The sequence below is a fragment of the Hyaena hyaena genome, unplaced genomic scaffold (genome assembly GCF_003009895.1).
Source record: "Hyaena hyaena isolate Hyena2069 unplaced genomic scaffold, ASM300989v1 scaffold_78, whole genome shotgun sequence".
Classification (NCBI taxonomy): domain Eukaryota; kingdom Metazoa; phylum Chordata; class Mammalia; order Carnivora; family Hyaenidae; genus Hyaena; species Hyaena hyaena.
In genome coordinates, this window is record NW_024080710.1 from 3236312 (window position 1) to 3263415 (window position 27104).

The 27104-nt window shown below is 39.6% G+C and overlaps 1 protein-coding gene across 1 annotated transcript in view; it reads right to left on the minus strand.

The window, feature by feature from the left end:
• Positions 1-27104, minus strand: part of BMPR1A (bone morphogenetic protein receptor type 1A) — a 131798-nt gene that overhangs the window by 6122 nt on the left and 98572 nt on the right. Inside the window, exons 3-10 of the mRNA XM_039233706.1 lie at positions 25484-25702; positions 17153-17315; positions 15119-15221; positions 10920-11016; positions 10657-10756; positions 6944-7088; positions 2912-3104; positions 1102-1399 (exon numbers count right to left, since the gene is read on the minus strand). Coding sequence (XP_039089637.1) covers positions 1102-1399; positions 2912-3104; positions 6944-7088; positions 10657-10756; positions 10920-11016; positions 15119-15221; positions 17153-17315; positions 25484-25550 — 1166 coding nt within the window. The 5' untranslated portion in view covers positions 25551-25702. The remainder of the gene's footprint in view (positions 1-1101; positions 1400-2911; positions 3105-6943; positions 7089-10656; positions 10757-10919; positions 11017-15118; positions 15222-17152; positions 17316-25483; positions 25703-27104) is intronic.

A 27104-nucleotide genomic window follows, 5' to 3' on the forward strand; every position in this document is an offset into this window, starting at 1 on the left:
TTACAATGGTTTCCTAACAATTTAGTAATTCTATTTAAAAAATATTGACAATTTCAAATGGTGAGGGAGAAACGGCATACGTTTGTGGGACTGTAAAGCAATGCACGCCCCCTGAAGGCGCAGCCCACAATTACACTCTCTTTTAATAGGCACCTACTCTTTGTTTAGACCCTTCTCCAAGAATCCACCACAAATAACTTGTACAAGTGTTCAAGGATATTATAAATGGGTAAAATACAATGTTTATTAAAGCATTAAAAAAATAATATGGTGACAGACAACTTTAATGCCCATCAGTTAGGTCACAGATGAAATAAACTTATAGTAAGTACATCTACATAATGGAAAACTCTATCAAAATTGTTAAAAAGAATGAAGCAGGGATGTCTGTCTGGGTGGCTCGGTTGGTTAAACCTTTGCCTCTTAGTTTCAGCTCAGGTCATGATCTCATCGTTCATGAGTTCAAGGCCCACAATGACCTGCTTGGAATTCTCTCTCTCCCCCTCACTCTGCCCTTCCTCCACAAGTGTGTGCATGCCCTCTCTCAAAATAAACAAACAAACTTTTGAGGCACTTGGTGGCTCAGTTGATTGAGCGTCCAACTTCGGCTCAGGTCACGATCTTACAGTCTATGAATTCAAGCCCCATGTCGGGCTCTGTGCTGACAGCTCAGAGCCTGGAGCCTGATTCAGATTCTGTGCCTCCCTTTTTCTCTCTGTTCCTCCCCAGCTCATATTCTCTCTCTCTCTCTCCCTCTCCCTCTCTCTCTCTCCCCCTCAAACATAAATAAACATCAAAAAGATTTTTAAAATAAAGAAACTTAAAAAAATGAAGCAGATCTACATAAACTGAAACAGAATGATGGTTAAGACAGTAAAAAGTGGGAAATCAAGAATTATGTAGAAGAGGATGTAATTTTTGTAAAAAAACAAAACAAAACAGAAAAACAAAACACCAGGACAAAAAAAAATCCCAACTATTTCTTTCTGGAGCTAAGAGAGTACAAATACATGTTTGGAATTCCACTCTCCTGAATCCAAACAGGCAAATATCTTTTGGAGATTAAAATGATTTCAAAGCAGCAGGCAAAGACCCACTTACCTATTGAATTTAACAGCAAGGCCCAGGTCAGCAATACAGCAACTTCCATTTTTCTTAATGAGGATGTTTTTGCTTTTTAGGTCTCGATGAGCAATTGCAGGCTTTCCTTGGGTGCCGTAAATCTCCGTGTGGAGATGGCACAGACCACAGGCGGCTGAATAAGCCAGCTTGAGCAGGGCTCTGGTGTCGAGGGTGGCACATTTCAGGAAATCATAGAGAGATCCGTTTTCATGGTAATCAGTAATCAAATAGAGCTGAGTCCAGGAACCTGTACCTTTAATGTCTGCTGCTATAAAACCTGTTCAGTTAATGAGTTTCAAAGGTCAGTTATCAGAGGCAGGTAGGAAGAATAATGAATGTTCATTCAGGATACTGAGAATAACCTAGGGAGCATGTACAGATAATAAAAATTTAATTTGCCTAACAAAATCTCTTGAATGCTTACCAATTTTTCCTGCCATTTATACATACACCTCTACAATTCTGTAATACATTGAAAATAATCATAATGATAATCATGAAAATGACAAGCATATCACTAAGAAAAAGATCACATATCAGAAAATAACCTGGAGGGATGCTATCCATATACATGATTCTCTATGCAGGGAGAACTACTAGAAGAAGGAATGTGGAAGAGCTCTCAAATTGAAACGTGGGCACATTATAATAATAGAGTTACAATGTTCAACTAAGAGTCTGCTCCTAACTAAACCAACTCCTATTTGCCCATCAAGCCTCATCACTCATCACATCTGCCTTTCCATCTGGCTCACTGACAAGCAGGTCCATAATACTGGGCTCCTTTACCTTCTTTTTTCTTGTCCTCTTTCCCTTCAGAAAAAGGTCAGTGAGTGCTGAGTTGAATAGTGCACCCCCCCAATATCAACTCATGTCCACTTGGTACCTGTAAATGTGACCTTATTTGGAAGAGGATCCTTCTAGATGTAATCAAATTCAGATGCGGTCATATGAGATCAGGATGTGCCCTAATTCAATGACCAGCATCCTTACAAGAAGAGGGAAATTTGGACAGAGACACACAGGGGAGAAGGGCCATATGACAATAAACAGCAAGAGTGTGGTTTCCAAGCCAAGAAACGCCAAAAATTGCTGGCAATCACCAGAAGTTGGGAATAGGCAAGGAAGGGGCCTCTCCCAGAGCCTTCAAAAGAACATGGCTCTGTTGACACCCCCGCTTTAAACTGGCTTCCATAACTCTGGGAAATAAATTTTTGTTGTTGTAAGCCACCCAGTGTGTGGTAATTTGTTATGACAGCCCAAGGAAACTAACAGTTAAGTGTCTGGAATACTTGTGGCAATGTGCTATGCACTCTCGAAATTAAAGGGTAGGGAAATAGCAACTGAAAAGTCACGAAAGCTAGAGGAGGTGATGTACCCTACTGATCAGAGCATACCTAAATTACCTTTCTATTTTGTAAATGAAGCTGAGGGCGTGGTTTAGTTTACAAAAGGCAAAAAGGTACCTATAGTTAAAGCTATACTAGAAAACCGCTTAAATTGCCTTTAAAAAATTTGGGTTTTGTTACTAGATGAGTAAGTCCAATAAACTAGCACTACTTCCAGTTTGAAACTCACTCTTGTTTTCTTAGTTGGACAGTAAATAAAGTGGTTGGTGGGCATTCAGGATTGTTTTTTATTCAAACGGCTGTATTCTCCTGGGTTTCCTTTAGCCAAACGCACATAAGTGAATTCATGCATGTTTTCAGAGCCCCTGTGGCGGTTTCCCATCCGCGCCCCACTCACCCCATCAGAATACAGAACCGACTGAAACCAAACGCATACCCACCAAGTATGTTTTCGTGGCGCATCAGCACTGTCTGATAGATCTCCGTTTCTCGAAACCAGCTAGCTTCTTCAGTGGTAAAAAATACTTTGACTGCCACTTTCTCGCCGCGCCATTTACCCATCCACACTTCTCCATATCGGCCTTTACCAACTTGCCGGACCATCTGAATCTGTTTGGCAATAGTTCGCTGCACCTTCATAGAGAAAGGTAAAACGTTTGTGGAGTTCCTGATGAAAAGAACCTGCTAAGACTGAGAAAGTGGTCTGATGGCCCATCCCACCAAAAAGGATGAGATACTCAACCAATTGATCACCCTGTTAGAATTTATAAGGTATTCCAAAGTAGATGAAACAATGTATAATACATTGTGAAATCACACTCTAACAGATTGGTCAATATGGCAGACTGTTTGCAAAAATGGTCAAAGTCATTCCGTTCCTAGTCCACACCCCCTTGGGGAGTCTCCTCCACAGACTCTGGGCTTGGCCGTGAGACTTGCTCTCGACAACGGAACAATGCATTTGTGCTCTGGGGCTCGCCCTTTCTTGCATGCTGGGGGACTCTGCGACTGCTGACCGATACCATGGGAAGCCCTGGTCGTGTCAGGGAGCATCCAGCTCCAGCCGAGCAAGCCCAGAAAAGGAACTGCAGCAGACCCACAGAATATGGGGGATACTAAATGGCTGCTGCTTCAGACCACTAAGCTAGGGATGCTTTATCGTGCAGCAAAACCTAAATGACAGTCACAAATCTTGCACTCATGTCTGGAAGACCCTACAGGATCTTGCCCCTGCCTGACTCTCCAGTCTCATCATCTGCATCATCACCCACCCACCACACCTTACTTATCTTATTTCAGCTTTTAAAATTCACTTAAGAGTGTCATTTCTCTGTGAACACCTTCATAGCACACGTATACCTCACAGCTGCTGCACTTCTCACAATTATAACTTTATTATTATGTATACAGGTATTTGTTTGGACTCTTCCCTCCTACACACAGAATATCAGGATTTGTTTAGGGCAATACCTGATGGACATTAATTGTCACATTTCATTTCCAGAAGCACTAGTGGCCATTTTAAATTAATAAGAACCCTAAGGTCCAGGTTGGAAATGCAGTTAAAATGGACTAGATTTTGTGCATACCTAAACTGACTTACTTTATCATTTATTACAGAATCCTTTTGTAGCTTTTAAAAAAGTCAGGATTATTGAGGTATAATTTACATACAATAAAATCTACTCTTCTTGAGGACTGTGTTTTGACAAATGTATCCAGTAAAGCAACCACCAATACCACAATTACCATACAGAATGTTCGCATCACCCAAGAAAGTTCCCTCCTGGCTCTTGAAAGTCAACCCCTCCCCACCCACCACAGGCCCTGGTATCACTGATCTGTTTTCTTTCCCTACAGTTTTGCCTTTTCTAGAATATCACATAAATGAAAACAAACAATACATAGTCTTTTGTCTGGCTTCTTTCACTTAGCATAAAACCCTTTGAAATTCATCTGTATTGTTGCTGCCTGTATCAGTAGTTTCTTTTAATAGAGGAGTGGTATTCCACTGTATGAATATACCAGGATATGTTTACCCATTTACCAGCTGATGGATTTGGGGGTTGTTTACAACCTATGTCTTACAAACAAAGCTGCTGTGAACATTCACATTCAGGCCTTTGTGTGGGTATGTCTGCGCATCTCTTCAGTAAATACTTAGTGGAAGAAATTTCACTGTACAGAAAGTATATGCTTAACCTTTTCAGTCAACTGTCAACCTGTTTCCTAAGGTGGCTGAAATATTTTCATTTCAATGGGCAATGTACGAGATGTCTGGCTGATCTACACTCGTTTCAGCACTTCATGTTCTGAGCATTAGCCGCACGAGTGGATGTGCAGTGTCTTGCTTTAGTGTTTAATTTGCATTTGCCTGATGCTGCTGAGCACCTTTTCATGTGCTTCTTTGCCATTCCTTTATCTTCTTCTGGAAAGTATCTGTTCAAATCTTCTGTTCATTTTTTAAAAGTTGGGTAGTCTTATTACTGAATTATAAATGTTCTGTATACATTCTGCAATAGAAATTCTTTCAGATCTGCACTGTCAGTCTGTGACTTATTTTTTCCTTTGCTTAAGTGTCTTCTGAATAGGGAAAGTCTTAAATTTTGAGAAAGCCCAATTTACTGGGGCGCCTGGGTGGCTCAGTAGGTTAAGAATCTAATTCTTGGTTTTGGCTCAGGTCAGGATCTCACGGCTTCATGAGTTCAAGCCCCACGTTGGGCTCTGCACTGGCAGCACAGAGCCTGCTTGGGATTCTCTCTCCCTCCCCTCCCCCACTTGCACTGTCTCAGTCTTTCTCAATATAAATAAACTTTAAAAAAAAGTCCAATTTATCATTTTAATAAACTATTTGTGCCTTTTGTGTGCTAAGAAACCCTTGCTTAGCCCAAGGTCACAATGATTTTCTAACACATTTTAAGAGTTTTACACTTTAACTTTTATATTTAGGTCTATGATTCCACTTCAAGGTAATTCTGTATTTGGAAATAAGGGTTGAGATATACTTTTTGGCAAATGTATGCCCAATCTTCCCTGCACTGTTTGCTGAACAGACTTTCTCCCTACTGAATTTGTATCCATTTCTATACTCTCTATTCTCTTCCACTGATATTCCTACTTATATGTAGGGGTCACACTGTGTTGATTATTGTAGCTTTATAGTAAGTCCAGAAATCAAGTAGTGAATCTTCTGATTCACAGACAGGACAGCCATCTCCCCGTATTTAGGGCTTTGTTAATTTTTTGACAATGGTTTCTAATTTTCAGTGCACAGGTCTTACATACATTTTGTTTACTCTAAAACAGATGATGCCTTTTGAAGCTATTTTAAATGATACTGCTTTAAAATTTTTAATTCCTGGGGCGCTGGGTGGCTCCTTGGTTGGGCATCTGACTTCGGCTCAGGTCATGATCTCACAATATGTGAGTTTGAGCCCCACATCGGGCTCTGTCCTGACAGCTCGGAGTCTGGAGCCTCCTTTGGATTCTGTGTCTCCCTCTCTCTCTGCCCCTCCCCTGCTTGCATACTCTAAAATATAAACATTAGAACACTTTTTTAAAATAAAATTTTAATTTCTGACAACTCGTTGCCAGTGCACCTAAATTCAATTATTTTTGTACAGTGACTCTGTATTCTGCAACCCTGATGAACTCACTTTATGGTACCATCCTTGAGATTCTCTATGTAGATAATCATGTGGTCTGCATATGAAGATAGTTTTACTTTTACCTTTCCTATTCAATTACAGAAGTCAATAAATTTAAAAATCAGAGATCAATGTATTTACTTTAAACAAATGCAATTAAACAATTAAAAATGTATCTGGATATCTAGTACTTACTAATTCGAAATAGTTTTTTGTTTTTTTTTTTTAATTTTAAATTTATTTCTGAGAGAGAGAGAGAGAGAGAGACAGTGTGAGCAGGGGAGGGTCAGAGAGAGAGGGAAACACAGAATCTGAAATAGGCCCCAGGCTCTAAGCTGGCTGTCAGCATAGAGCCTGACACGGGGCTCGAAACCATGAACCGTGAGATCATGACCTGAGCCAAAGTCAGATGCTTAACTGACAGAGCCACCCACCCAGGCGCCCCTAATTCAAAATAGTTCTACGTCTCCCAACCTAGGAGTTTCAACTTAGATGCAAAGAATTTATATCTGATTCCTCTTCAAGTTGGCTGTTAAAAGCAAAACTTGAGAGCTAACTCTGTACTCTTATATAGCGTTTCATGATCACATTTCCCCCTGTAATTTTGTTTGGGGCTCTATCTTAATTGCCTATTCTATTTTTGTTTCATATTTCTTATGTTTAACTGACTTCTCTTTGCATTACTGCAGCCATCTTTCTAAATAAGAAGGAAAAAAATGTGTTTAGTAATGTTTCCTACTCTGTAACAATTATGCTGTGTACGATCATATGATGATAAATTCTGTATTGATAAAACATTTATGTTGGTATTGCATTTTATCTTACCAATAAAGGTAGTCCAGATCCACTACCAGAACTCTGTGACTGGTCAATAAGGTCTTTTAATGATTCTCCAACTGGAATAAATGCTTCATCTTGTTCCAAATCACGATTGTAACGACGTCTGCTTGAGATGCTCTTGCAATAATGTCTTTTAAAAAAGCAGAAAATAAGCTACATTAAAATTCCAAAACTATAAGTTCTAGGGTTAAGAAAAATCTTGGGGTTGTCAACACCATCATCTTTTCTTCAGACAGGATCACATCCAAATTAATCTTTTTGATTCCTTATCATTGGTTGTATTGGTTGTATTTTTGCAAACCTGGTAATTGTTGACTAGATGGCAGGTATTGTGAATTTTACCTTGTTGGGTGCTGGATGTTTTTATAGTCTTCTAAATATTCTTATTTATTATTTTTTATTTTAAAGAAAGAGAGAGACAGAGAGCATGAACGGGGGAGGGGGGCAGAGAGAGACAGAGACAGAATCTCAGGCAGGCTCCACACTCAACGAGGAACCCACTGTGGGGCTCATTCCCTTGGCCCTGGGATTATGACCTGAACCAAAATCAAGAGTCGGAAGCTCAACCAACTGAACCACCCAGGCGCCCCTCTAAATATTCTTGAATTTGGTTCTAGGATGCAACTATTTGGAAACAGTACACTCCTTTTGAGGTGGGACCAATGTCATGTTTAGTATAGGGCTAATTATTCCCCAATACTGAAGCTAGATCCTTCTGAGTACTCTAACCTGTGAATTCTGAGGTTTTCAAGTCTCATAGGTGGTGGCAAGAGACACCATTCCCAGAGTTGAGTGACCACTGAACTGTTTCCTTCAGTCTTCTCAGGCATGCTTACCCAGGCTTAGGCAGTTTCCTCACCTGTACATGCTCATAGAGATTAAGCTGAATATTTGATAGGAACCTTCTGCAGATGTTGAGTTCTTTCCCTGTGAAGTTCTCTCCTTTTTCGTACTCTGTCATATGAACTCCAGCTGTTGTCCACACCCCTGACTCAGCTACATCTCCTGTTGGAGCCTAATGGGTCACATGTCCTACAGCTAGAAACTCTCTCCAGGCAGTATGGTGGGCAATCATAAGGCTCACTTCATTTGTCTCCTGTTTTTCAGGGATTAGTGCCTTCACTGCCTCATTGGCAGCTACTGATATATGAGGGGGGCTTACTGATTACAGGCTTCGCTGTGAGATAACTGCCAGGGCTGTTTCACTGGGCCCACTGAGGTCAGTATATTTAGGTTTTTTTTCTCTTGGGCTGGATAGATTTCCCCAAGAAGATTCTTCCTATCTCTTGTCTGAATAAGCCTGGCTAACAGAGTACTGGGAGGGTTGAGGGGCCCACCAATCAGTATGTAAATGTTCACTTTACCTCCATGTTTTCACTATAATATCTCATCCTCAATAATGGGATGCCACAACTAAGAATCTTATCATTGTTCTTTCCAGGGAAACTTCTAGCTTTCTGTCAGGAAGACGGTGCGGGTGACTGTTCTGAACAAGAGTAGGGGTCTCAACACCTGTGGGACTTGTCATCCAAGATGGCCCACAATGATTCTCATCTGGTATGTAAGTCCCTGTTTCACTCCCTTCTATAATGCTTTAGGGCTGAACCGTGTGACCAACAGAATGTGGCAGAAGTGATAGTGTAACTTCGGAGTCTAGACAGTAAGCAGCATTGCAGCTTCCACCTTGATCTCTTGAATCACTCACTTTAGGAGGAAGAGGTCAGGCTTCATGCTGCAAAGATGCTCACGCGGCTCTGTAGAGGCGCTTGCATCAGGGAAACTAAGCTCCCTTGTCAACCTGTGAGCATCAGAAGTGACATGCCTTGGAAGGTGATCTACCAGCTCTGGTCAAGCCTGTAGGTGAGCACAACCTCTGCTGATATCTGACTGGATGTTATCAAGATCCTGATGTGCAGTCAGTCACTCCTGGATTTCTGACCCACAGTGAGAGATAATAATTGCTCTTTTAAGCCACTATGTTTGGGAGTAATTTCCTAATGGAGTATTGCATAACTAACACATCATCTGACTTTCTAAAATTAGACTTTCAAGCAATCCTCTTGCTTTTACCGCCACTCTCAGCTTTACTCCCAGCGGTAACTGGTGCTGCCCATTCTCGAGCTTCTTGGGGGATTCTATAGTATAAACTGGTTGCACTTCGACTTTCTCAACTTCTAGCTGAGGAGTCTGATTGTATAGGTCTGCAAAGTCACTTACTACTCATCCAAAAGCTTCCCAAGTTCCAAAGGTTTTTTATTTTTGCTGTTACCTTATATCCCTTTCTCCTTGTCCTAGCTGGACACGGAAATTAAAAACTCTTTATGGCTTTTTTACTGGAGGCAGCAAAAGGAAGCATGCTTGATCTGCCTCTTTATCTAAGAATTTCTGCTAGCACTACAGGTGGAAAACAGTATCTCAGTAAGAGTTTAATTTCTATTTTTCATATTGTGAATATTCTTGAGTGATCTTTGTATTTTTCTTTAAAGAGCTGTTAAGTATTTCCTTTTAGATAAACACGCGTTCAGGGTGGGGGGCCTACTTTCCCACTGGACTGCCTAGTTTTTTGTTTCTGATTTATAAAAACTCTCTATATTTGAGAAATCTGCTCTTTGTAATATGAGATACCGATATTTTTCACTCTTTGTCTTCTGTTTATGGTGGTTTCTGCCACATAGTACAGTTTTATTTTTATGTAGTTGACACCATTTTTTCTTTTTTAATTTTAAGGCTTTAATTCCTGTGTATGGGGAGTTTTCTTTGCTTCTCAGTTTTATGTCAGTGGCAGGTCCTCCACACAGATTATTTTTTAAAATTTTCTATGGTCTGTTCCAGAGCTTTAATCAGTTCATGTTATATACGTCTAGATCCGTGATGGGTAAAACTTATTACAATGTAGGCTACTGACTGAACTTCATCTTTTTCTTTTTTTTGAGAGAGCGACAGAAAGAGAGAAAGAAAGAAAAACAATTAAGGAGGCCACACGCCCAGCATGAAGTCTGACGCGGGGCTTGATCCCACGACCCGAGATCATGGCCTGAGCCAAAATCAAGGGTCAACCAACTCTCCACCAGCTGAGCCACCTAGATACCCCTCATGCTTTTCTATATAGCTACCTACTACTAAATCCATTTATCAAATAATCCATCTTTCCCCCAGTGATCTGGAATGTTACCTTTACCATATACCAAATATACTTATATCCTGGGGTCTATTTATAGGTCTAGGATCCTATTGCACTGATCACTCAGTCTATATGCCAATAAGAGAATGCTTTATTACTGAAGCTTATCCCCTCCTCTTATTCCTCTTTTCTTTTGGCACCTGTCTTCTGAGATCACGACTAACCACAAACCATTGTGAAGCCCCAAGTAACTAAAGGAAGATAATGCAGTTGTCTTGCTGGGACAGATTTTAAACATTCAGATACAAGAAGTTCAATATTCCATAAATAAGATCCTAAGTACTCATGAACAAAACAAGAAGTATAAAGTTGGGTTCAATTAACTGATTAGTAGTAAGGTCCTCTTTTTCCTTAAGAAAACTATCATCTGGTGAGTTAAAGAAAATAGAACCAGAGAACACATGTTAATGGTGTCTGAAGTACACTCAGCGGTCTAAAACATATACCCGTTGGCTTTTAAAGCACTACTTATATCTAATATTCAACAAAATATTTTCTATCGAAGTAATGATCTTACTTGTAACAAAAGCAGCTGGAGAAGATGATCATCGCAATTATGCAGACAGCCATAGAAATGAGCACAACCAGCCAGCGGATGCTGCCATCGAAAAATGGACCTGATGAGGGAAGTGAACAACAAAGTACACATATTACTTCTCCGTCACATATGAAAGGAGAAAAATAACTCGAAGTGTTAAATTCTAGAAAGCTCGCTTATTGTCAAAATCAGAGAAAATATTTTACTGAAAATCACGACCGCGCTCCCCTCGGCGAACCTACCTATGACAACAGGGGGCAGTGTAGGTTGTAAATACTGGTTACATAAATTGGTCCGACAACATTCTATCGTCCGGCGGAGCTGTGCTTTTGGTGAATCCTAGAGGAAGATGAAGGATAAAATTAAAAATGGCTTGATATTTTCAGGTGAGAATGAAGATTTTTTAAAATATTCATAAATACAATTTCTAACTCTGTTGAGTGAAAAGGACCTGCAAATTTTATGTGTTAAAAAAATTATCAAAAATGATTTGTGCTGAGAATAGTATTATAAGGATTGTAAGATGGTTTTTTTTTTTTTAATTTTTTTAATGTTTTATTTATTTCTAGGAGAGAGAGAGAGAGAGACAGCGTGAGCAGGGGAGGGTCAGAGAGAGAGGGAGTCACAGACTGAAACAGGCTCCAGGCTCTGAGCTGGCAGTCAGTACAGAGCCCGACGCGGGGCTCGAACCCACAAACTGCGAGATCATGACCTAAGCGAAAGTCAGACGCTTAACCGACTAAGCCACCCAGGCGCCCCGTAAGATGGTTTTTCTTAAGGAGAGTATGTGGACAGTGAGTTGAAACACTGGACTATAACTACATTATAAACAAAAGTTCACAAGTATTTTTCACCAAAACTTTGGTATATCTTAATGTATTACTATTCACCCATTTGTAGTAAAAATCTAAGTCATGAGGTCTTTTCTTAAAAAATATGGGTAATACATTTTATCACAGTGATGAACTAGCAGGGTGCCCAGGATGTCACAGCGCATCAAGAGGATTTAAGTGGAGGGTGTCGTAGTCTAAAGAAAGGAGACGTGAAGAAAAGTAGTCAAGTAGGTAGAAGATACCATGGAGTCTGCACAAAACAACTATGTTGAGACTAATGGACCCCATGGAGAAGCAAGTTAAAGCAGATGTGGTGAGGACAAAGGCAAAATGCAGAAGCCATGTTCGTGAGAGTTTCTTTGAGACTATTGACCAGATAGGAGATGTGTCCCTAACAGATCAGAAAATGAGCACAAGAAAAGACTAGTCAAGAGAACAGACATCAACAATTATGTGTGAAGTTTTACTTGACTGCTACAGTACTTGACAAGTTACTGACTTGAATGCTGACATTTCAGCACTGCCTGGGAAAACTGCCATTCTGGACCAAAATAGTAACAGAAAGGAACTGCTTGTCATTATAAAAGTAGCAAGAATATAAGCAGAAACTGACTGTTAAGAAAAGTATGAGATGGCCAGAATGGAAAAACCTCAGTATAATCAAGTATTACATTAAAAAGGTGAATGAATAGGAGTCCATGACTTGAGATTCTATCAGGGAAGATGGGTCGAGAGTATCTGGCAACTTCCAAAAGCACAAGTTTTCCATTTTAACTAAATTTTTAACGTTAAAACAGTTTTACTTATTTTTTTAACATTTTATTTTATTTTTTTGAGAGACAGAAAGACAGAGCACAAGCAGGGGAGGGGCAGAGAGAGAGGGAGACACAGAATCTGAAGCAGGCTCCAGGCTCTGAGCTGTCAGCACAGAGCCCGATGCAAGGCCCAAAGTCATGAACACGAGATCACGACCTGAGAAGAAGTCGGAAGACGCTCAGCCGACTGAGCCACCGAGGTGCCCTCAAACACTTTTACTTTTAAATGACCATAAAGAGAAAGAGAAAAGAGAGATGTTAGGAATTTTACAGGTGACTCTGAAATAATCCCAAATCGAGAACACTTACATGGAGGACGGAATGGAGGGTACATAACTGAAGGTGAATATAAGGACTATGAAATCTAAGAACAGTTGCAGGAAGGCTACCGTTCAAAATGAGCTTAGCCCTGCAGAAGAGAAAATGTAAAAAAAATAAACCAAGAAAGGCTTTCTCCAGTAATGCTAGAACAAAGACCACCAAGTGATGGATGTGTTGCTGAAAACCGGCAGGTGATGGAGGACAAGGAAAAGGCACCGTTATATGGGAGCTGCTCTCCCAGACGCAGGAAGAGACCCTCCGGGGCTTCTATGTTCTTGGTGAGCGTCTGCACTCGTGGTCACACCCCAGCAAGACAACACCTGGGAGAGGGCTGGAAGGCAGGTGTGACAGGAAGGGTTTAGAAAGAAAAAGTGTTGGAAACTGAAGAGCAAAGTGTTATGCTCTTTCTTTGTTTCTTTTTTTTAAAGACTACAGATTGTGAAGTTTAACAACTAATTTATATTAGTGAAATCAATTTGATATGCCTACTTTAGGGGCCTGCAAGATACTGGTTATTACTGCTGAGCTCACTGCTCTAACCAGTTCTTCCTTCAATATTTTTAGTGAGTAAATAATGTACAGAACGTGTGGCTTATAAACATGCAAATGGCAAAAACTGCAAGAAATAATTAAATCACCCCCCCCCCCCAATACTGACAAATTACAGCAAAGGACTAATTCTAATGTGATAACATTTAACATAGACAAGTATGTAACAATTTAACAAAACTCCATTCCCATCCTCTTATTTGTGGCAAGAAACCAAAGAATCAATAAAGAATGTAAGAGATGTGGTTCAGCAGTAGCATGAGTGAAAGACATGGATTTCAGCTGACAGGAAGCTCAGTATGTTTCAAAAATGTGGTGTAACAATCCAGTGTCTAACATGAGACCTGGCTCTATTTTTTTTTTTTTTTTTAATTTCTGAGAGAGAGAGAGAGAGCAAGTGAGCGAGCAGGGGAGGGTCAGAGAGAGAGGGAGACACAGAATCTGAAACAGGCTCCAGGCTCTGAGCTAGGTATCAGCACAGAGCCCGAAGCGTGGCTTGAACCCCACGAACCGTGAGATCATGACCTGAGCCAAAGTTGGACGCTTAGCCAACTGAACCACCCAGGTGCCCCAATCTGGCTCTATTTTGAAAAAAGGAAAGGAGTTATTTATTCTCTGCTCTGCAACCCTCCCCCCCACCCCCCCACCCCCGGTCAGACCACACTCAATTTTGCACATTACACTGAGAAACCAGAGTAACTATGAAGCTGATCAGACATGGAGCAGTGGAGGGGACTGTGAGCTATCATTTCTCTGGGCAAAGGCTAGAGGAATGGGGAGGAACGCAGCAGTACATAAACAGACCAAAAACTTCCTTCACATAGTAAAGGGCTGTCATATTGAAAGAGGCTTTAGATTTGGCCCAAAGGGGCAGGGAGAGATTTGTAGTCATCAGGAGGAAAAGCTTTCTAAGGATCATGTCAGGTCATTAGTACAGATGAAAGAGATGGTCTTGGGAGGTAATGAGCCCTTGTGACTAGAGGTGTCACACCTAGAAAACAGATGGGATGAGGGGCGCCTGGGTGGCTCAGCTGGTTAAGCATCCGACTCTTGATTTCAGCTCAGGTCATGATCTCACAGTTTGTGAGTTCAAGCCCCACATCAGGCTCTCTGCTGTCAGTGCAGGGTCTGCTTTGGATCCTCTGTCTCCCTCTCTCTCTGACCCTCCCCTGCGCGCTCTCTCTCTGTCTCAAAAATATACATTAAAAAGAAAAGTAGCAAACAGATGGGATGCAATATATGTGTGCGTAGGGGGAGCGAGATGGGTAGAGGGCGCATATAGATCCCAAACTTCAGCAGAGACTGGAACATATATCCTTTAAAGTTTCTATCAATCCTAAGAGTTTCTTAATAATGTGAATAATATCCTAAAATAGTCAAAGCTTAAATCTGTGTACAAATTGTTCTATCTGAAGCTGGAAGAATCCCTAGGGCAAAATTACTATATGGGATTTTGAAGAGATTAGGTTTATAACCAAGAGCCATCAGGGTATTCATAAACTCTTCATTACCAGCCCTCGGATGCCTCTGCTGCTGCTGCTGCTGCTAAAATAACTCCACTGAGATGTCCTTACAAGGACTTAATGTTTCTACGTTGTCTCAGAGGGATACAAAGGCTACTGCCCATCACCTTCAAGCCTTTCCAGTCAATTTTATAATCCATAGGTGATACCGTAACATTTTTTGCAGTCAGGACAATTTAGAAACAGGATATGATTTAAACATTTTTTTTTAAAGTAAAATAATCTGGAACTTCAATTACCACAGTCATACTATTGAAGTAAGTGCTAAGCTTCCCTCAATATACTTGGTTTACAAGAACACACCGTGATGTGCAGACCTGGCACGCTTCTCCTGCAGAAGTGAATACTTTGCATGTGACCCCTCCCTTCTTTATTTCACAGGCCCCAAATCAGATCTTACCTTGCACTGAAAGTCAGATCCTTCATATTTCATACACCCTGAAGCTAATGTGGTTTCTCCCTGGTCATCTTCTTCTATGATGGCAAAGCAATGCCCATTCGTTCTGAAAGAAAAAAACCCCAAAAACCAAAAAACATAATTTCACATCAGAAAGTACCAATTAAATCTCAGTTTGAATGTAACTGGGTACTGATGACCTTCAGTACCTTGTTTTTGGAACTAAAACTGCATTTGCCTTTATTGGCAAAACTCTATGGGTTTTCAGGCAAATGAAAGAGTTCATGTCTGTCAAGGTCCAAGGTGGAAAAGGATTTTCATTAAAACATAAATTATCATGTAACTTCTCTTTGCTAATCATAGTCATGTGATCACAGACAGAAAGCTGATTTATAGCATTTTACAAAAAAAAGTCTTAATTTAAAAAAAATACTTAAAAATGGACTGCCTTGTTTACCCATATGATTTTCAATATTCACATACCTGAGACAACAAATATGAACAACTTTTCTATGAAACACAACTAAATGACAAAGAAAAATATATTTGGGAGAACAAACTGGCTAAGATCCTGAGAGGTGTGTTTTATTGAGCGTGATACGGGGAAAGGGATTAACTTTTGAATAGCTTCAAGAAACTTAGAAGTTATCATTTTTGTATTAGTATGTTGGAGTTTGCCCCTAACATATTCATTTAGACTTTAACAGGTAGGAAGACATGAAATTCTAACAGTTTTTTTGGTGCTCCAACTTGTTGTTCATTTATCAGTAAATATATTGCTTCTACTTAAGAGAATCTTGCAGAATTACTAACTATTTGTAAGGAGAAAATGCTAAGTGTGGGACAAAATTCTGTTAAAATTGATGATTTAGTCATATTCTGAGTTACTAACCCACTACCAGCCCACACACAGAGCCCACACATACATCAGGCATGCACTGTAGACAAGAAGTTTAGCAAGAAATTATTTGCACCACTCCTCTGTGAGAGATCACTCAGTCTGTCACAATAAATTCAACCACCACCAGAGGACAAACAACAAATTTAAGACATGATGAACTGTCATATAATTTCAATATTTTCTACATATGCTTTTTTGCTTTCTATTTGGTTATATTCAAAGAGCATACAATTATTAGTAAAATACAAAAACAGGGCATTATAACTTTCATAACAGGAAGACAATTAACTGATGAGACCCAGTTGTTCAGGGAATTTTTTTGGGCTGGTAAGCCAATTCTTCAGTGTCCCCAAACAATATGGAACAGAATTACATGATCATATATCAATGTCTGGATAGTTAACATATAATTAAATAGGAAAATTAAAATGGTTATATAGATCAGAATTGAACTGGGAGCTCACTTGTAAGAAAATAATATAAAACTAATTAAATATCACAATATCAAGCCTATCTTTTTGTAAAATATTTCAACCACTTTAGAATTCAAGATTTCAAAAAAATGTTTATTATTGAGACAGCGAAAAACACAGCATGGGTGGGGGAGGGGCAGAGACAGAGAGAGGGAGACACAGATTCCAAAATAGGCTCGAGGCTCTGAGCTGTCAGCACAGAGCCCAATGTGGGGCTCAAACCCACAAACCACGAGATCATGACCTGAGCTGAAGTCGGGTGCTCAACCGACTGAGCCACCCAGGTGCCCCTAGAATTACAAGATTTTGAGTGAGGGTTTTCTTTTTGGGGGGGGGGGGAATCTCTAAATTTTCTACAGTAAGTATCAGTAAACTTTATGGTAAAAAGATCATTACATAAACTCATAATGTTAGACAAATACCAGATTCCTTCAATTTCCTTTAAAAAGCTATATTACAGTGTTAACTCTGAGAAAAGAAACATCAATCATTTAATAGTACCAAATGTTCCCATACAAAAAACAAGAAGCTTTTTGGTTCTTTGTAAAAGATATCATATAAAATTAAAGCAAAAAAACCTTATTAGACAATGTAAACAATTCTTAAAATAGCACTAAATGCAATCCTATTCTCATAACTGTAAGGACTGCATAAAGTACTTACATGCATGTGTTATTAATAGCATCATCCGGGCAGTGTCCTGAGCAATAGCACTTTAAAAAAGGCAAGGTATCCTCTGGCGCTAAGGTTACTCCATTTTCTGATTTTTTCTGGTCAGAGTCTGATTTCATCCCAGTACCATGGAGCATACTGTCCAGATTCTGCCCTGTGTTCAAATATGAAATCTGTGAAAACACCATTTCTGAAAAGCTAATTCTTCCATTTCAATTTTCAACGAGAAATGTCTAAGCTTTCTTATTAAAGTAGTGGCAGCTAATGTGTTTAATTAAAAATACACTTCATTCATACATTTAACATTTGTTAATAACCTCTTATGCACAGAGTTATAGGTGTTATGGGACATATGGAGAGGATTATGTCACAAGTTTTACACCAATGGGAGACAAAGTGGCAGACGTACAATATGGTCATAACTTGTAAGAAAGGTACAAAATGGGAAGTGATCTCAGAGAAGGCTGAGATTATTTCCAATTATTAAAAAATACACAAATTAAGGGGCACCTAGGTGGCTCAGTTGGTTAAGAGTCTGACTCGATTTCAGCTCAGGTCATGATCTCAGGGTTTGTGAGACTGAGCCCTGTACTGGGCTCTGCACTAACAGAGAGGAGCCTACTTGGGATTTTCCCTCTGCCTCTATGCGCTTCCCCCACTTGCATGCTCTCTCACTCTCTCTCAAAATAAATAAACTTCAAAAAAAAAATACACAAATTATGGTTCTTAAGCTCTTTGTCTCAAAACTTGGGACTAGCTTAACAAAAGAAGTCCTCCATTTGTGCCTCTATGTGGAAGTGGAGTTACTAAGCATCTCACTTTGGACTTTAATTGCTTAAGTAAGGGTATTGTGAGAGCATGGGGACTAATCATATTATCTGGTGCCTTTGATCTCAAGGTCATTGGTTCGAATCCAGACTATGCTGCCAAAAACCGAAGGTTACTGTAGGGCAGTAGTTAGCTTATGAAAATAGAACTGTGTTCATGCATTAGAGTCAAGCAGCCTCAAATGACAGATACTGTCATATTTGGTACTGAATTTTTCAAGCTGAAAGCAGAACAGAACTTCTTAAAATGGGTGAGTAATTCCTCCCTCCCTCTGAATCAGCTGAAATTGGCTAGCCTATTCCTTGTAGGGTTGACCTCCAAGGAATAAAATGTAGAGCCAAACAGGTATAAATTATTAAGAGAACTGTGCATAAACAACATTTCACTGTAACATTAAATAAGTGGTTCAAGCATAATGTGGACATGACTTTAAATTTAGCCATACTGGTGAGATGAACTACTGAAGAGAGAAAATGTAACACACATACACACACTGATAACAGGAAAAGAATGTGCTAATTAAATTTTACTGATTCCATGCCTTGAACTTTTTTTTTAACGTTTATTTATCTTGAGAGAGAGTGAGAGAGTGAGCGGGGAGAAGGGAAGAGAGAGAGCCTCAATCAGGATCCCAGGGCTCAATCTTACAAACTCTGAGATTATGACCTGAGACGAAATCAAGAATTGGACACTTACTGAATGAGCCACCCAGGTGCCCCTCCATGCCTTGAATTTTAATAATCTTTATTTAATCCTTTAAAGTGATAACAAAACTTAAAGACCTCATTTATGTTAGCAATGTCAACTGCAAAAATAAAAAAAATGGAGGGTAGTGGCCAAGAAAGGAAGAAATCCATTAGGCTAAAAACAAGGAGCCTTGGATTGTGGTCTCCTCTTCTCCTACTATGGTCATACCACAGTTAAGTTCACTGGATGACCATGGACAAGCCATCACTTCTCCAGGCCTCATTTACTGAGTAAGACTCCAGGATGAGACACCTGAAGTCTCTTAACCAGCTTTCAAATCCATCACATAACAGAACGAAGCATCCGTTTAAGTATGGAGAAAAAAAAATAATATACCACATGCAATTAATTTTTCAAAAGTCTATTGATACACAGAGAAAGTGGTAGTGTTATAGAAATGACACTGAAATAACAGTGAGAAGTTAAGGATACAACTCCCAAATATGTCCACAGATGGTACTCTCTGAACCTCATTCTCTATCTCTAAAAAATAGTGATAATAATTCCTTCCTGATTCAACTCAAGAGGTTATATATAGAGGAAATGAATATGTAATAAAGGGCTTGATTAAATATAAAATAAGGTACAAATGAAGATATTATTCAATTACAAACATCATACTGTACTTAAAGATCACCAATACCTAGAATGTGCAAAGTTCTGTGATGGTTAATACACATAATTTCCAAAAACACTATCTGAATTTAGGAAATAAAAAAATCCTAATTATAATAATTTGCATCTGGGATTTATATTACTTCAAATATTTATTTTACAAAACACTAATTAGAGGCCAGCTATGTGCGGGCAAGTTGCTGAATGCTGGAAACTGATCTAGTCCTTGGGAAACTTGGAGGGCAGTGAGGGGGAGGGGTTGATGAGCATACAGATAAACACAGTGGGAACAGGGATACAATATAAAGGTAAACAAAGGAAGGAGTCTGTAACACAAACTCAGCCTGGGTGTCAAAAGCAATAAAAACTAGGCTGTAACTTCAAGTTATAAGACTTCCCAAAATATAGGCCTAGATGCAAAGAAAAATAGGTACCAGCAACCTCTCTGTACCATCTCCTAGGTGACAGCATCCATTCCCACAGTTGAAGCAAATCTCTGTTTATGGTTCCTAGATTTGCCCCTCCAGCCTTGAGTTGCTTAAGTAATCTCAAAATAGGCTTGTCCAAAATGGAACTCTTGACTCTTCTCCTCAAACTTGTCTCCCCAGGTCGTTTGGCTCAATCTCCAAAAGAGAGCTCAAGTTTTTCCATTTTTCTCCAGCTCCACTGCTATTATCTGGGCCCATCACGCCATGTCACTTCCGAGATAAGAATCTCTATACTGACCTCCCTACTTCTGTTCTTGGCCTCTCCCAGCTTTTTCCCATACAGGACCCAGAGTTATCTTATAAACATAAATCTGATCCTGTCACTCCCTTGCTTAAAACCAACTAACGGCTCCATATGCACTCAGAATATCTTCACTTCACCATGCCTACCGCCAGCAGGATTTGGACCCTCTGTACCTCTCCAACATCAACTCACAGCACTCATTCCCCACCATGCTCAGGCATGCAGGTCTTCTGTCAATTCCTAGAATTTGCCAATCTCTTTCAAGTCCTGCATTTACAGTGGCATAAAATTATGGGGTCTGGGCTGGGCTGAAGCTCTAGGATGCATTTCAAAACAAACACATGCAAAAAAATATTTAAAGTTTGCGTGCTCAAGTGAAACAGCTCAGAAAAAAACACAAATATATATGAATATGGAGACAAATACCTAAAAGATACAAGTGACTGCATATAGGCTTGTTCCTTTGTCACTAATGGTAATTTTTGGCATCAGTGATTTTACTACACTTTTTAAAATGTTTATTCATTTCTTGAGAGAGAGAGAGAGAGAGAGAGAGACAGAGAATGAGTAGCGCAGGGGCAGAGGGAGAAGGAGAGAGAGAATCTGAAGCAGGCTTCAGGCTCTGAGCAGTTAGCAAGAGCCTGACGCAGGGATTGAACACACAAAAGGCAAGATCCTGACCTGAGCTGAAGTCAGACGTTTAACCAACTGAGCCACCGAGTGCCCCTGATTTTACTACATTTTTATTCCTGGCTAAATAATTTTTCTAATTCTCCTAGTAATCTATGGGCTTCCCTTGTTCAAAGCCAAGAAACTCCTCTCCTGTCCTTAAGGCAGAATGTCTAGAAGAGGAATCAGAAAGCAAAAGGTTAGGAGAGCTGGACAGACCAATGGGACATCAATGCACTGCACGTACAAAGTGATCAGTAACAGTTCTCCTTAACCTATGTGCTATGGAGCAGTGAGTACTGATGGCTGCTTCCGGTCATGTTTCTCTGAATGGGAGTTTATATAGCACTCATCCTACTTCTTCCTCATCACTAAATACTGGGTGTGCTGGGCACCGACAATCTCTCCCTTAGCCACATACTGCTGGACCATGAAGAGGCACATGTGAACCTAAGGACAAGGCTACATACTGTCCACGAGTCCTGGATGAGTGGTTGAGTGCATCACGTGGATAAACTTCTGGGTTATATATATTCCTCTGAGGAAGAATTGAATATTTCTATCAACACCAGCACTTGTCGTATACACACGCGAGAAGGGGATGTCTGATGTTAGGTAGACAAATGTGGTACCCTGCAAGAGATGCTATTAGGTGTTCTCCCCTTTACCTTGCTGGCAATGTGTGCGCCCGTGCACACACACACACGCACACACACAACATCTTTTTCTAAGTATTTACTCTTCCTCCTGTGATTCAGGGAAGCACAGACCTGCTCTCAGTAGAGACAATTGTTTTGTCTAATCCAACAATTTTAGTTCCATTCCCCTTGCCATTGTTTATACAAAAGCATACATTAATTCTGGCCAATAAGGTTAGAAGGAAGTCTGCTGGGGAGGGGCAGGAGAGGGGTGCCTGAGTGGCTCATCTGGTTAAGTGTCCAACTCTTGATTTTAGTTCAGGTCGTGATCTTAATGGTTCATGAGATCAAGTCTCACATCAGACTGTGCGCTGACAGTGTGGAGCCCTGCTTGGGATTTCTTCCTCTCTTTCTGCTCCTCCCCCACTCGTGCTTGCTTGCTCACTCTCAAAATAAATAAAGAAATTAAAAAAAAAAAAAAAAACAGCCACAAGAGACATCCATTCCTCTACTTAATGTTGTCAACCTGAATTTGCCAAATCTGCATGTGATATCTGGCTCCACAGCAGCTACCTTGTAGCCATGAAGTAAGTTCACCTATGACTAAATTAATAGGTGGAGGACAATACAGTTGAAATAGAGAAAGAATTTGAGAAGTCACAGAATTAACTTATTGAAGTCACCCTACCTTCAGACTTCTCATTTAGTGATATAACATTTTCCTTATTGTTTAAGCTATTTTGAATTGTTATTTATTTGTTACTTATGGCTGAAAACATCTTAAGTGATAGAAGAGATAAAATCTGTCTTAGACTCTTTTCAGTTGTCCAAACGATATCTATTTTCCCTGTCTTCCCAGCTGACCAAACTCTTGTCTGAGGAGGCACTGGATTGCGATGAAACTCAGCTGACTGTGACAGTCAGTCCTGTCTCTCAGTTTTCTAGTAGCCTTAACAACTGTCTCAGTTTATCCAACAGAACAAGATAAAATCTGCCAGCACAAGGTTAGTTTCTGGGGGCATTTTGCTTTCCTGAAATAACATCCAGTTGAGGTCAGCACGGACCCTTTCCCCATTTTACCTTCCTCCAGTGCAGGTAACAACAGCCATTTTGTAACCATTAGGAAAAAGCCAAGAAAATTAAAGATGTCAAACTTGACACCATTCAACTACTGAATGAACACCAGGAAATATTTACTATCTACATCAAAAAATGTTCGTTTAAGTCACTGTTTGCTGGGTAATCAGTTACTTCAAACTCAAATCCATTCCTAAAACATGTGACCAAGCCAAAAATAAGGACTAGCTATTAGATGATAATATCAAGTGACTCATTCTTCTGTACCAACTTGAATAACTTTATCTCAACGTAAAGCACTTTAATCTTTATCATAACATTTAATGTTCAAAAAATCCATGTTTACATCTAGGATATGTGTTATTGGTTCTGTTTTCTTTTTTTTTTTTTAATGTTTTATTTATTTCTAGGAGAGAGAGAGAGAGACAGTGTGAGCAGGGAAGGGTCAGAGAGAGAGGGAGTGACAGACTCTGAAACAGGCTCCAGGCTCTGAGCTGGCAGTCAGCACAGAGCCCGACGCGGGGCTCGAACCCACGAACCGCGAGATCATGACCTAAGCAAAAGTTGGACGCTTAACCGACTAAGCCACCCAGGCGCCCCGATGTGTTATTGGTTCTATTTTATAACAAGAAAACCAACATATGGAGAAATTTACTTTCCCAAAACACAACTGACGCTAAAGTCAAAAGTTACTTCCACTAATACCACTCTGCAATCCTTCTTAGTAATCGCTAAGAAATAACATTTCCTTCTTATTGGCTTAGTTCTTTTCTTTAAGACTAAATTTTTTGTTATGTTTATTTTTGAGAGAAAGAAAGAAAAAACGCAAGTAGGGGAGGGGCAGAGAGAGAGGGAACAGAGGATCCAAAGTGGGCTCTGCATTGACAGCAGAGAGCCCAATGCAGGGCTCGAACTTATGAACCATGAGATCACTACCTGAGCCGAAGTCTGACTCTTAACCAACTGCAGCACCCAGACGCCCCAAGACTAAATATTTTTATCTTACCAGTTTTTATACTGAAATTTATTAAACAATTAAAAAAATTTTATTCTTTATACTTGACAAAGAGAGAGAGAGACAGAGTGTGAGCAGGGGAGGGACAGAGAGACAGAGGGAGACACAGAATCTGAAGCAGACTCCAGGCTCTGAGCTATGAGCACAGAGCCGGATACAGGGCTTGAACTCATGGACTGCAAGATCATGAGCTGAGCGAAAGTTGGACACTTAACCAACTGAGCCACCCAGGCGCCCCTATTGAATAATTTTTTTAATGTTTATTTATTCATTTTGAGAGAGAGAAAGAGGCAGAGTGAGAGGGAGACAGAGAATCCCAAGCAGGGTCTGAAGGGCCAGTGCCAAGCCCAACACAGGGCTTGCTCTCACAAACCATGAGAGAAGAAATCAAGAGTCCCATGTTTAACCGACTGAGCCACTCAGGCATCCCTTTATCTTATTTGAAGCAACTATCAAACTAATCTTTTTGAAAGGAAATGTAACAAATTTTCCTCTTCATTACAGAAATATAATTCTTACTGAGATTTTTTACTTATGCCTGATAACTAAGTACCAATTTCTTTCATCTAATAAAAGTTTCTTATAGAGCAACTTGGATCAGGTTAGAGAAAGAATTTTGTATTATATTGCCTCTGTGTGATCCATATAGATTTTTAGAAAGTTTAACATCAAATACTGATTACCTGGGAGTAAGGCAGGAAATATGTTATCATTAATTTAATTCACCTTCAAAACTGTGACAACTTTGGTTAATGCTGATCAACAAGACATATAACAAGAGCTGTTAAAATAAAGGTGTTTTATCAAATAATTTGGTATTTCACCAAAAAAAGTGTCTTTTGGTAGAGGGCTCTCTGTGTTCTCAGCAAGAAAATAATAAATATATTAATTACACCTATGAGAAAATAAGAAGAAGCTATAGATTTTATTTTTATGTTCACTCTTTAAAACGAAAATGTTAAAAAAAATGTACTGTTAATCGTATCTCTTGCTGGTAGATACTAACCTTTATCGCTGTGAATGAAGAAACATTATGAAAGAACAAGCTGTGAAGACATAAACTTAGAATGAAGATGCCCAATAACTTTACTTGTACCATCTCTTCAGTTTGGACTAATGTCCTAAAATTAAACCATACAGGAAAAAGCCCCTGGGCAAATATATCCCACCTGATCCTCAGAGTCATCACAGTAGTTTCCTGTTTGAGAGTTCTTAGCAGTGAACACAGAATTACAATCTTGTTCATAAATAAAACTCTGAATAGTCTACAAAGAAATTTTAGTATACAGTGCACACAAGCGCAACTTACCATTCCGAAGATCTTTAATAATGACAAAATGACTTTTCTTAATTATTTACATTTATTCTTTAATGTATTTTAAGGGAGATAGGGATTTTAAAACTTAATCTTCAGTACTTCCTACCCTGTGTCTTAGTCTTAGTAGGTCAGACACTTTTTTATACTTTATCTCATTTAATACTCACAAGACTTAATGTTGTGCATCACAATACCTATGTTATGGGTAAAAGAATAGGTTCAGAGAAGCTAAGATTTTACAAATACTTGAAAATGTTTCTATCACAGTCAAGTTCAAAATTATCTAGCATGTATTTGTTCTGTGCCTCATCCTTTGCCTCTTTATTTAAAAGGTATGCTGGCATACTGGGCCTAACTGTTCAAAAAGGGACATCAGCTGAAAGATCAGTTGCAAGAATGAGTGTTTTGGGGCACCTGGGTGGCTCAGTTGGTTAAGCGTCCAACTTCGGCTCAGGTCATGATCTCACGGTTCGTGGGTTCGAGCCCCGCGTCAGGCTCTGTGCTGACAGCTCAGAGCCTGGAGCCTGCTTCAGATTCTGTGTCTCCCTCTCTCTCTGCTCCTCCCCTGCTCACGCTGTCTCTCTCTCTCAAAAATAAATAAAACATTAAAAATTTTAAAAATGAGTGTTTCAAATATAGAAATAAATTACTAAAAAAGATTACTTAAATGAACGCTGATTTACCTTGAACATAAGAAATGATGAACAGATAGGCTCCCAATAATCTGATGTGAATATACAGCTGAGTCATTGTTCAGTTTTAATGTTTCCTGTATACTGTCACCTCTAATAACTGGTCTTGATATGTCACTGATTTTAAGGACTCTTATTCAAAGAGATTTTCTTGTAAAAGGTCTCAATCACTTGACAATGACTCCAACTTTCACTGCTTTCTCTGGACTCCTGAAAGATAAAAATGTTAAAAAAAAAAAAAAAAGGTAATGAATATAACTGCAAAGTTTCAAAACTAAGAGAGAAAAACAAATGCTCAAACATACCTTTAAATGATGAAATACATTTTTAAAGATTAAAGCTATCTTTATTTACAACAACAGCAGCAAACGGGACTGTAATTCAGAAGCTTAAATAATTCAGTAATAGGCTGCCACCATTCCTGATCTTAGATTAACCACAGGTAAAATAAGTACACTAAATAGTCCCAATGGTCTCTTCTGGCTGCTTTAAAAGTAACTGTTTTACTAGTAACAAGAACATTTCTAAATATACTAAGAATAAAGCAGGAAAACTGAATTTAAAATACAGAGCTATTGGGACAGATCCTCTGTTGGTCCTTCCCCCCCCCCCCCCCCCCCGGGGCTCAGTCTGCCCCTGCCCCTTTTGTGTGTGTGTGTGTGTGTGTGTGTGTGTGTGTACTTATGCGTGCGCGCTCTCACAAAGAAACAGAAACTTTAAAAAGACTTTAAAATACAAAGCTATTCATCAATAATCTTTCAAATTCTAGTAGATGTGATAAAATACCTCAAATCTTTATAATAATTCATTCTATAGAAAAGAAAGCCCACCTAGATAACCACACATTTCATCACACGGTGTGCGGCATCATGAAAACAACAGAAACAGATCTTAAAATTATCTTCCTCAAACACTGAAAACCTGACTTCACTGGTATAAAACCCAGGTTTTTAAGAGGGTGATGCGGAACCTAGGTGCGCAGCTGAGGTCTGGTTACTATACAACAGTCAGGCAGGAACCAGACAAACCCCGTGTCTGCCTGGGGGGCCTAGGATTCTGCCTTCCCTGCCGTCCTACTGGTTCCAGCAGTTTGACTAAACTCTTCCTGAATGAAAAAGACTTTATTTATGACTCAATGACTCCTGGCGGGATTTCTACCACAAATAATCTGAACTTTCTAGTTTATCAACCTAAGAATATTTCACTTTTAATCAGCTCTCCAAAGGCACTGACAGCACTGAGGAACTAAGCTTTAGAGCGTGTCACGTACACTGTGTGGTTTCTCCATGGCTCACGTGGAAAATCTCTGCACTTTCTCACTTCTCTACTACGAAGTTACACTGCTTCCCATCCACAGAAGTGCCGAGAGCGTAAGATGGGAAGTGTGAAATAATTACAGAACGGTATCTACACCGTGACTTAAGAGCTTTTCTTAGGAAAACTCCTTTCTTGAAATTATACAATTGTGATTCTCGGGATGCTTGTTTCAGGTTTCAAAGTCAAAAGAAGTTTGCAGTGTAACTCCAGACCCGACCCCTCGACCTCTCTCTCCTCATGAGTTCGTTTGCCCATGATGCGTCTCTCCTAAGATTACATAGCACCGGTCTAAACC